This window comes from Phoenix dactylifera, chromosome 4 (assembly GCF_051530095.1).
Source record: "Phoenix dactylifera cultivar Ajwa chromosome 4, Ajwa_hap1_PhDact_Kaust_v1.1, whole genome shotgun sequence".
Taxonomy (NCBI): domain Eukaryota; kingdom Viridiplantae; phylum Streptophyta; class Magnoliopsida; order Arecales; family Arecaceae; genus Phoenix; species Phoenix dactylifera.
The window spans coordinates 47,959,132-47,969,588 of NC_143193.1; the positions used below are offsets into that span (position 1 = coordinate 47,959,132).

At 36.5% G+C, this 10,457-nt stretch overlaps 1 protein-coding gene across 3 annotated transcripts; it reads right to left on the bottom strand.

Annotated features, from left to right (window-relative positions):
* Nucleotides 1-1,448: 1,448 nt before the first annotated feature.
* Nucleotides 1,449-10,180, bottom strand: LOC103715418 (uncharacterized). Of its 3 annotated transcripts, XM_008803030.6 has the most exons (6): nucleotides 9,887-10,180; nucleotides 9,502-9,533; nucleotides 7,631-7,819; nucleotides 5,769-5,819; nucleotides 1,862-1,926; nucleotides 1,449-1,762 (listed from the first exon to the last, which is right to left on the bottom strand). In XM_008803030.6, exons 1-6 carry the CDS (start codon nucleotides 9,943-9,945, stop codon nucleotides 1,682-1,684), a joined length of 477 nt encoding a protein of 158 aa, XP_008801252.2. In that variant the 5' UTR covers nucleotides 9,946-10,180; the 3' UTR covers nucleotides 1,449-1,681. The 3 variants fall into 3 exon arrangements, with proteins under 3 accessions (XP_008801252.2, XP_008801260.2, XP_008801277.1); XM_008803038.6 differs by lacking the exon at nucleotides 5,769-5,819; XM_008803055.5 differs by lacking the exon at nucleotides 1,862-1,926.
* Between the last annotated feature and the right edge of the window lie 277 nt (nucleotides 10,181-10,457).

Here is a 10,457-nt window from a genome sequence, read left to right on the forward strand (position 1 = left end):
AGAAGGGGATTTCCATATCTTCTGAAAATAATTCATAATATCACCAGGGACCTTTAAGAAGCTGTAGAAAGACTCTACTGAAGTTCCTGGAGAGACCCATGAGTTGGGATGTATTTTGTAAAGTGATGTATCTAGATCTTACTCAGATACTACAATGTAACAGTGGCCTTGTAAGCTTTTTAAAAAAAGGGGCACTAGAAAGAACTGGTATTTAATTATTTTGATATAGTATCTTACTTTTCGAGCAAATATAAATTAATATTTATTGTAGTGGTTACTCTAACGATTGTTTTAACAAAATAATAGCACTATTGAAATCTTGAACCGAAGATGAAATAATACATTTCTAAAGAAAGAGCAAGCCGTATATGATGCACAACTGCTATACTATCTCAAGATCAACTTTGGCTTTAACTCATCAACTAGAGGCGTATTTTCTTGGCCAACAGAAATTTTATTTCTAACTTTGTGAACAATTTATCACTGAAGCGATGTATAAATGATTGTAGAGGAAGTAACAAATTTATGTTATGAAGTTTACTCCAATGTGATGAATAATGGGTACAAAATATAATTGAGATGTTTTTTCTAGCCAACAAAATTTTTCTTTCTAACTTTTGCGAATAATTCATTGAAACTATAAATGAATCATTATAGATGGAGTAGTAATTTATGGTAGTGAAGTCTTCTCATAGGTGACAAACAATGGTTAGAAAGTATATTGTGATTTAAGGGAAAATATACTCATGACAGATTACTTAATTGCAAACAATGGTTAGAAAGTATATTGTGATTTAAGGGAAAATATACTCATGACAGATTACTTAATTGCAAAGGTGAGCCTTGATGCAATAATAGAAATACTTCAATATGGCCTGGATGTCACGAATTTGAAATATTAAAACATCTTCTGCGCACACATAAATAAGATAGGATTGCATATATCTGATCCTTTCCAAACCCACCTTATCTAATAAGCCACCCCTTTTTATATTAGATTACTTAATTGTAATCCTGAATGGTCCATCATCCTGATGAGTAAAAACCCATAATTTGTTAACTCTTCGGACATACCTTGGCCGCTGACCAGAACTCTGGTTTCCACCCTCAAGGCCTTGTCAGTTGTCACCCTGATTTCTATTCTGTTCTCTGAACAAATAGTAATTACATTCTTTACTGAAGCAAGATTAATCACATAGGTCGAATTGTTACTGAAAAGACTAATTACCTCCAGATTTAGGCTACCTGCAAAAAACAAGAATACAACTCATCTGTCCCAAACGTTTCTATAAAGCCAGAGTGCTGAGAGTACACTACATAAGATCAGTTTGTCCGGCGCGAGACAAACGTATCACTTAGATTATTTTTTTTTTTTTTTGGTACAAAAAAGTCAGTTGGTTGAAGAGACATAATTTGCCAAGAAGCACATCCATCATGGAGGCTAGACATGGAAAAGCAAGCACGTGTTACCTTAAAAACTAAGATTTACCAACAATCAGTGCAGCAGTAGCTCTGTTCCACTGCTTCCAACACTAATTATAACAAGGTATGCATTTCTACACCACTGGGATTAGTAAGATAGAACAAGTAGTTCAGTACAGATGACACAAACATTTAGTCTACGAATACATAAACCATTAAAGTAGCTTCCAAAAATTCCCAATTCCATCCATGCAGGTAATCAGCTACGCTCACTGGCAGTCGGCACAGCATTGATCTGAGCATTATGTATTGCACGTCGTAGCTCAGACAGAAAGTCCATCTGCATATAACATAAAGAAGGGCAATGATTTAGGAATAAGAACCAAATTTTAGAGAGTAAGAAAAAAGCAGAAAGCAGAAAGATTCATTATGTTTCCACCTGATGTGGAAGCTTCAAATGACCCCACGACGACCCACTAGCTCCAGAATACATTGTTGGTCTCTCTGGTAGAGGCCAAAAATAAACGAGGTATAGAATTGAAATGCACATAATTATAATTTAATCACAATTAGAATAATCATTGCAATGATTGACACATCATATGGGTGTGACTGAGCGTGTGCAGACATTAACAAGCATGTGAGAGCAAGAGGGGGAGGGTGGGCAAGTAACATGCAGGGAATATCGGGCATACTTCACATATATTATGTTCAGTTTGCAGTAGATATACCTTTCAATGTTGATAACATGAAGTTTCGCATTAACTTCTATGGTTAAAAATATTTCTTATCTAAGGGCTTGTTTGGTATTATCATTGTTTCGTGTTTTTGTCTCTCCCAATTAGTGAAATACAACATGGAAATTGATGTTCAAGATAGCATTCACATAAAACTTCTGATATTCCTTGCTTTTAGTTTCACATTTTCTGAAAGCAACAAATCTTTGCTACCATGAGCTCTGAAGAATTTAGAAACAATTTTTTTTTAAAAAAAAAAATGGTTTCATCATATATATTATTCAGTGTAGTTCAATTTTCATCTCAGGATTTTTTGTAAAGAAAAGAAAACAAGAAAGACCGAACAGGCCTTGAATTATTAAAAACCGAAAGGCTTTAATAGATCCCGGAAATCTTGACCATACCGCCACCAAAAAGGGTGGCCCAGTCCACAGGCTCTTGCTACTGCAGAGTCAGAGGAGGATAAGATGTAAACAATCTTGCCCCGCATGCAGAGACGCTGTTTTCATATTTTGAACCCTTGAAACCTATGTCACAATAGAGTAACTTTACCATTGCGCCAAGGCTCACCCTCACTATACTACCACCACACTTGGTAAGAACCTATCTAAATTTCATTGAGCTACTGACATTTGACCCAGCTTAATGCGTCCAAGAGAGACCAAGAAATTGAATTTTCAAAATTCAGGAAATAATGAGTTAGAACTCTTCGAGAAAAATCATTGCATTTTCCTCATAAGTTCCCTTCCAAAAAGAATTGTTCAAAATGAAGAGGGGAACTGAGATACTGTAGCGGTAATGCAACCAGCTAGGCGTTGGGGGTCATTGGAAATGCCTTCGAAATCAACAGAACACCAGGGCAGGAGAGCCCCATCTATTGCCTCAAGTGAAAAATATGTTCTACCCAGATTTACTGACATCCTCTAATGGTCCCATAAGAATCTATAGCTGGAAGAACACAATCACAATGTATACAACAAAAAAAAAAATTCAACAGGTCATTTTTCCAATTAAAAAAAAAGAAGAAAATCTCAGATCTCTTACTTTCTTAGAATGAAAGAACCTGTCATTTGTTAGTGCTAGCATTCTTCTATTATTCAGGTTATGGTCCTTTTTTCTGTGGTTACAGCGCACAATGTTTAGGCAACCAAGAATACCATCTAGACATTTCTATAAGCTGTCGACACAGTGAGAAGCTTTTCAAACTCAGTCTTATGGCCTCTTTGTCCCTACAAATGCTGGGTTAATATTCCAAATTCATAATAGAAGAACCTAGGCAGAAATGCAGGGTCTCTGGAGTGACATCTGATAGATTCAACACAGTTTAGTTGAAATGGGATATTTGATTACCTGCCAGATAATTGGTGTCCCACTAGTGGATACAGTAGATTCTAGAAACAACCATACCAGTCTCATTTAAAAACTGACTGCATCATTAGAAGAGAAGACATGTCTTGGTTCCAGATTCCTACTAAAAAGCGACAGACAGCAGTATTTGAGGAACTTAAGTTCTCTACCTTGCATCCTTGCCAGCCTTATATAAGTCAGAAGATTAGAGACTCAATGTTTGGAGGGGTTTGGAGCTTTGCTGTGAAGTTTACATCTTCCCAACCGAAGGTGAAATTTATTGTGGATGCAAGAAGTCAAGAACAAAACATTTCCTAGGTACATCCCTCCCAAGTCTTTTCTTGGTTGGTTATCCAGGGAGAAAGCATTGGATGTGCCAACATCACGAAGAATGCGTAAGAGTTTCACTATAAATATGAGATTGATGGAAGAGGAGATATCTACTCCTCGTCAGTTAAGCTGGTTGTCTATAGTAACACTGGAGAAGATTGGGAAGAGAACTGACTTTCCTTGAATATGACAAAATCCTGTCAACTGCTTTTAAGCTGGTAGAACAACAGAAAGAACTGTGCCAAATCACTCTTGATTACAAGCGGTTGGCTTGTTGATGCAATGAGACTTGCAAAGAGCACCTAGGGCAAAGATAAGAAGATGAGATATCAAATACTGGAGAGGGAAAAAGAAAAGAATGAGCCGCTTCGACCAACTAAAAAATTCAATAGTATTAAGATTGATGGAAGACTTCAAAATCTGCTTAATATCCTTGGCAGCTTACATAAATCTTTAACAAACTAAAACCCAGAAAGATTCATAAACTAAAATCTCATTTACCTAAAGATTTTGATTCCCACAATGTGTTCAAAATCGGCAAAGGTCCTTGATAAAAAATATTTAAATCTTAAAGACTATCCTTACAAGAGTATGTGACATATGGGTGCCAAGATATGCATACTGCAAGCTTGAAGGCTAAGTCTGGATTGCAAATGATTTAGTCCCACCGGATGAACCTGCTGTCTTCAAAAGAACCTTTCCCTAATTTCAGTCATTTTGGTATAACCCAGGAATTCCTTTCGCAAAAGATGCTTGTTTTCACACTGTCCTGGGAATATTATATTTTTCTTGTCATCACCAAAATTCAATGATATTGGGTGAACACAGCCCAGCAGGCATACATGCCAGGCTCCAGCTTAGTGCACCTACTGACACCTTTCAAAGCACTTTGAGTAATTCACCTCACCCAGCCCCTTCATGCAATATTTGTTACCTATACATATCGATACCTTTTCCAAGAACCAAAACCATTGGAAGCCAATAAAAAGGTATCATCAGCTTCAAGCAATCATGATCCACAGTTTCTTGCTAATGATTTTATCAAAGCATGTGATGCAAGGAATGTTTCTTGTAGATATGTTACCAACAACACTACTACAAGAGTTCAGCATCAGTTTTTATGTGCTAATATGCATCCATCATTATGTGATCGTGAATGTGCACATACATGTGTACATGAGCATGCACACCTACATGTTTTGATTGCACGAGGCTGCATGCCCATGCCATTCTTACTAATACATGCAAAGAGTAAGCAGCTGTCCCACTTCCATGTAGAGCTTAATTTATACGTTAGATAAATGGACAAAGCTCCTGGGTCTAGGGTAATAGGCTAATAGCATTCCAGATTCTTGATCAAGGGGATTGTATAGTGTCAAATATAATGGTCAATACAAATGCAACAGAGGTGTGGCAAACCAACTGAAGGGATCCATAGAAGTAGAAACTAGGATTTGTTCGCACCAGGTTTGTGCATAGCATTATTTGGAAAATCTAAAAGCTTTCATAACCTCAATACCCAATTTCTTTTTAGAGATGATGGATAAATACTTATAGAAAATGAATAAGTGTCAATTGTTTCTTTCTCCAAGTCTCAGGGGATATCCTACCACATAGAAATCAACATTCATAACCTTCCCTCATAACAGCTTTAGAGTATAAGCAATATAGAATATAAATACAGGAAATTCAGTGCTATCAATAAAATACTAGGATTCATTATACTTGATAAGACATCAAAAGAACCTATAATGGAAACATAATCTAAAAAAGACCACAAGAATTTCAAATCAAATTTGAAAGTTCATCGATTCAATCTTTCAAATGGAAATTTTGATTTGGCTAAGCAAAGCAATTCCCGAAATCAGCAACCACGCCAGTTCAGCAAACAAACTTACAGAATTTACAAGACCATAGAGATATATAACCCACCAGATAAATCAACTGATGGATCATTGCACAAGTGCATGGCATTTGCCCAACCTACATATAAAATGTAAGTAGTGTGAGAGTCATGCAGCTAATTAACAGCATAAAACAATACAATACGACTAAAATTTGGTTGAAGCAATGTTGTTGTGGTGTATGGTTGTGCATAATTTCCAAAGAAAAATGTTAAACTAACAACAATCCTCATAAACAAACCAGGAAATCTGGATTATTCTAAACAAATAAAGTGAAAACTTGAGACAAAGTCACAAAAATAAGACTAACGGAGCAGATTTACTTAAGATGAATGATTACACTGGTTGCTGAGCATGTACCCCACATGAGTGCAGGAGCATGCATCCCACATGAGTGCAAATGAAGAAAATGATTTGCATATGAAAGCAATTTGGACAAAACATACAACATCGACATGCGCATAATTGGTAATCAAAAACAAAAATGATATCTCTGACAGTTATCTCAGCAGCCGCCTCTGATGATTAACATTCACCAATTAAAAAGCCTGGTAGTGAACACCCTAGCCTCTTGCAAACTCATGCTGTACTTTCAGGCTAATACCATATCGGTTTTGATTCTGAGCATGATGCAGATAATATGGTATTATTGAAAAATAAAGCAAGTCTATGATAACGAAAACATATATCCAATGAGAGGAACTAAAATTTTTCGTAGTACATAACTGTCAGAAAATCAGGCAGCAACAATGTACACAAGCATCTGTTGAAGGTGTTCCCTGACAATCAACTTCAACCCACTTCAGTATGCTAGGCAGGTGTGCTCAGGAACATAGCACTAAATGGTATGTTATTCACTAACGATTATGTGCTGATAGCTTAGTGGATCAGGATCATAAAGCTGGCTCCAAGTAGCTGGGATAAGCCTGGATGGTTATGGTTAAGAATTATGTAATGATAAATACACATAAAAAAACGAATTTGCTTGCCAGGTTTTCAAAATTAAAAGAATTCAGCTTTGTCTACCTATCCTACATGTACATATGTGTGTATATCTATCGTTGTATACCATATACTGGCGTGGTTATAATACATACAGGGTACAAAAAGAGCATTTTACACCTGCTATAAAAATTCAATAATCAAATGCAAATTGAAAATCTAAACCACTGGATGTCATCTACAACATTACAAAGTCTATATACAAAAACATAAAAAATATCTTGTCTCTACATCAACTCTCCCAAATATATAGTTCACACAATACAGTGTGCTGATTTTAGGCAACCTAATATATAGAAGAGAAGTTCGAAAAAAATATGCTCTATAAATTGGTATTTAAGTCTTGTAGATCATGTCCAACAATTTAGAATTCCATGTTTCAACAAACAGCATTGAATTTTGCAATGGGTGCAAAGTACTGTTGTTATGCCCTGTGTGTACTACATGCATGTGTACATCCATGCAGGCTTGCGTGCATGCAAGCACATGCGCATGCAAACACTCCATAGAACCATCATAAACAAGTGAACCTATCATTGAGTCCTATACTGATGTTTAGGACAACAGTATTACTGAAGGAAACATCCTTACAATGCCACTCATTCTCATTATTTCCACTTCATGGAGTATCTTATATTGCAAGAGACCGGTGAACACGGTGAGACAATATTGAAATACATAAGATGCAAATGACAATCAAGCAGGTGCGAGAGACCGTGCCTTTTGCAGTTTATAGTTTTATTTTCCCATCTATCAATCAGAGAACACAACAAGTAATATGCATCACGTCCTTGCCAGCAATTTCACATGATTATGATAAAGGACTGACACATGGAATTTACATGACAACTCCAAGACGCAGACAGTAATTTGCAACTGCATACTTACGATCATTTAAAAGTTGTGCAGCCTCACTGGTACAACACCCATCTATGGGTATCAATCCTGGATGGTTTTCATTTTGAACATTGCTGCCACCAGCCTCCCCATGATCCGTTGAAGGAAAATTTCTCAAATTAGAAGCTTGACTCTTCTCCCCATCAATCCCATAGGAGTAACTTGTTTTTTCAAATCGATCTATACAGACAAACACAAAAGAATTACAAGTTCAAGCACTCGTGCAGAAATTACGAATAAAGGAAATGCAAAATGTTGCAAAACTTTAGATGCACAAATAATTAGATGTATGCAGTGGAAGCTTTCTATCTGGTGCAGAAGAGTATGTATCATTTCTTGCTAATAAATTGTTTATGATTGGTAAACACTGCAACTACTGCATTAAAAAATCCAGGTCTTGGGTACTTATGGACTTACAGTAGTTGGTTTAAGACATCCCTCAACTATCAGTCTTTGCTAATTTATGGATTATCAAGCACTGGATTCAAAATGATATAATATCAGATCATTCTATTGGTTTTTTTTATTATAAAGAATGCAAAGTATCTGCAGCTATATGGTAATTTTAATTAGCATCACAAAGCACATACTATTGATAGTGAAGGCAAAATCAAAATGTTTACTGCAATTATGTTCATGTACTGTTCAGTTTGTCTTTAGGTCTATCAACTAATCCCATTTAGAATGTGTTCCCACAGCATCTCCAACTGAGATAATTAAGTATTTTGAGAAGATACTACTTCACCACAGAGAATAAAACACAAATGCAGGTGTTGATTGTTTTTTTTTTTAGGTAACTTGTCATTGTTATTTTCTTTATATCATTGGAACACCAAGCAACTGCAGGATGAAGGTTATATATATAACCCATCATTTAAACACAAAGGAAGACAGCTTCTTTTTAGCCAAAAGAACTATAATCTCATTGTCTGCACCTTATCTACTAACAAAAAGAAAAGAGGAACTACTTCCTTTTAAGTGTAGCTTTTGTATCTTTGACACTTGAAATCTTAAACATTTTAGCTCCATAAATTTCTTAGTTTGACATAACTTTGATCTTTTCCAAATGACAATGATATAATACTTGCAAAGTCAAATAAGGATGCAACTCCATAATTTCAAATGAATCTATATATACAAGGTAAAAGCGACAAGTTTTTATTCATGTCAAAGACATCAGGAGAAGCCTGCGGCCATCATTTCACAAGAAAAAAGTCCTCCCATTCTAGATAACCGTAATCAAAGATATACACGCAGTAGCAAATACTTTTCTTTTTTTTGAAATTGTAAATCACATACAAGTTTTAACATCTAAAAGTAAAGAGAGAAAGCTAATAGGATATCATACTACCAGCCATCGATTTCCCTTCCCACCCCACTTACCAATATGCTAGCCCGAGAAGTGTAGATAAAGTCCTACCAAAAATTGGCTACTAATATTGTTGGAACTAGATATTTCAGATTTTTAATGTGAAAGCTCGAAATAGGTTTTTTTTTTAAAAAAAAAAATTGACCGAGACTAGCTAAAATCATCTAAAATGAGTAAACAACAACCGAAACCAGGCTTACTCGCGAATCCATTTCAGCCAAGACCTTTTGGACCTCAGGCTAACCTTGATGCTAAAATTAAACTTGCAGATTATTCTTGAACATTTGAAAATTAATAAATCTTTCTATTTAAACCCAATTTGGTTGTGAGAATATACACAAGTAAATTCAGCCCACTCCTTAAGCTCAAGGTCGCAGTTTGAGAAATAGTTACTACAAGCACTGCACACGTATTACCAATAACAGAAAAATGAAACTATGTCAACGACAAACAACCATCATCTATCACAAAGAGAAGAGTATAAAGAAAATACCTCCAGATTTGCGCCGGTTGAGGGATCGGTTCCTGAGACATCAAGCCGTTAAACAATTGAGAAACTAAAAAACAAGTAGATAACACCAAAAAGAATACGATCAAACGAACGAAAAAGAAAAAAAAAGAGCAAAAACTGACACCAAAAAGAACAAAAAGAAAAAAAAAAAGAAGCAAAAACAAGCATATAACACCAAAAAAGAATCATATGTAAAGAACGAAAGGGGGGAAAAAAAGAAGAAAGTAGAACCCACAATGCAGAAAACCCAATAGAAATCGGAACCAAGAAAAGAAAGCATTGGAATCGGATAGATCTCTCGAATCAAGAAACGGGACGATAGCGATTCCAAGAAAACGGCGAAAGGAGAGGGGGGAAGATGGTGTACCTTTGAGCGGGAGGCGCGTATCTCTTGCCGCCCTCGGGATTGTTGTTGTTCTCGATCATCTCAGCCCTCCGGCAACGAGGGGAGAAAGAAGAATAGGAGAAGAGGAGAAGAGAGAAGAGAAGACTTCTTCTTCTTCTTCTAATGGGGAGGGGCGGGGGGGACGGAGCTCTCGCTCCCCTTCGGCTTCTCCCACGGCGAGATGCGGTGGGAGACCGGAAGGGGGAAAAGACCAGAGGACGGGATCGGAGCCTCCGCCGTTATGTCACCCTCTCGTTAATCCCCTTCTTTTAGTAGTCAATAATTGGGACTTGGACTAGTCTATAACTATAAGCGGCAATGCTTCGTGCGGTGCGGTGTTTGTTACCATAAAAGGGGGTGACCAGAAGAGGAGAAGGGAGCTCACATTGAACTTGGTTCATGTGGTGAAGAAGTTCTTCTTCAAGGAAATTACAGCAGTTGTTCACCTGAAATTATAGAATAAAATGAATTGAAATCAGGCTTTTGTGATGTGAATAATTGGATGTGTTGTGATCATGGATTCAATAAGAATTCAAAAGCATGGGGTTGCTTA

Excerpts from the sequence above, each read along its gene's own strand:
- LOC103715418 (XM_008803030.6), bottom strand. The coding sequence starts at position 9,945 with ATGATCGAGAACAACAACAATCCCGAGGGCGGCAAGAGATACGCGCCT. Across the intron at positions 7,820-9,501 it reads CAACCGGCGCAAATCTGGAG|ATCGATTTGAAAAAACAAGT; the intron begins GTATTTTCTTTA and ends TTGTCTGTATAG. Across the intron at positions 1,927-5,768 it reads TCCATCAGTTGATTTATCTG|AGAGACCAACAATGTATTCT; the intron begins GTGGGTTATATA and ends GGCCTCTACCAG.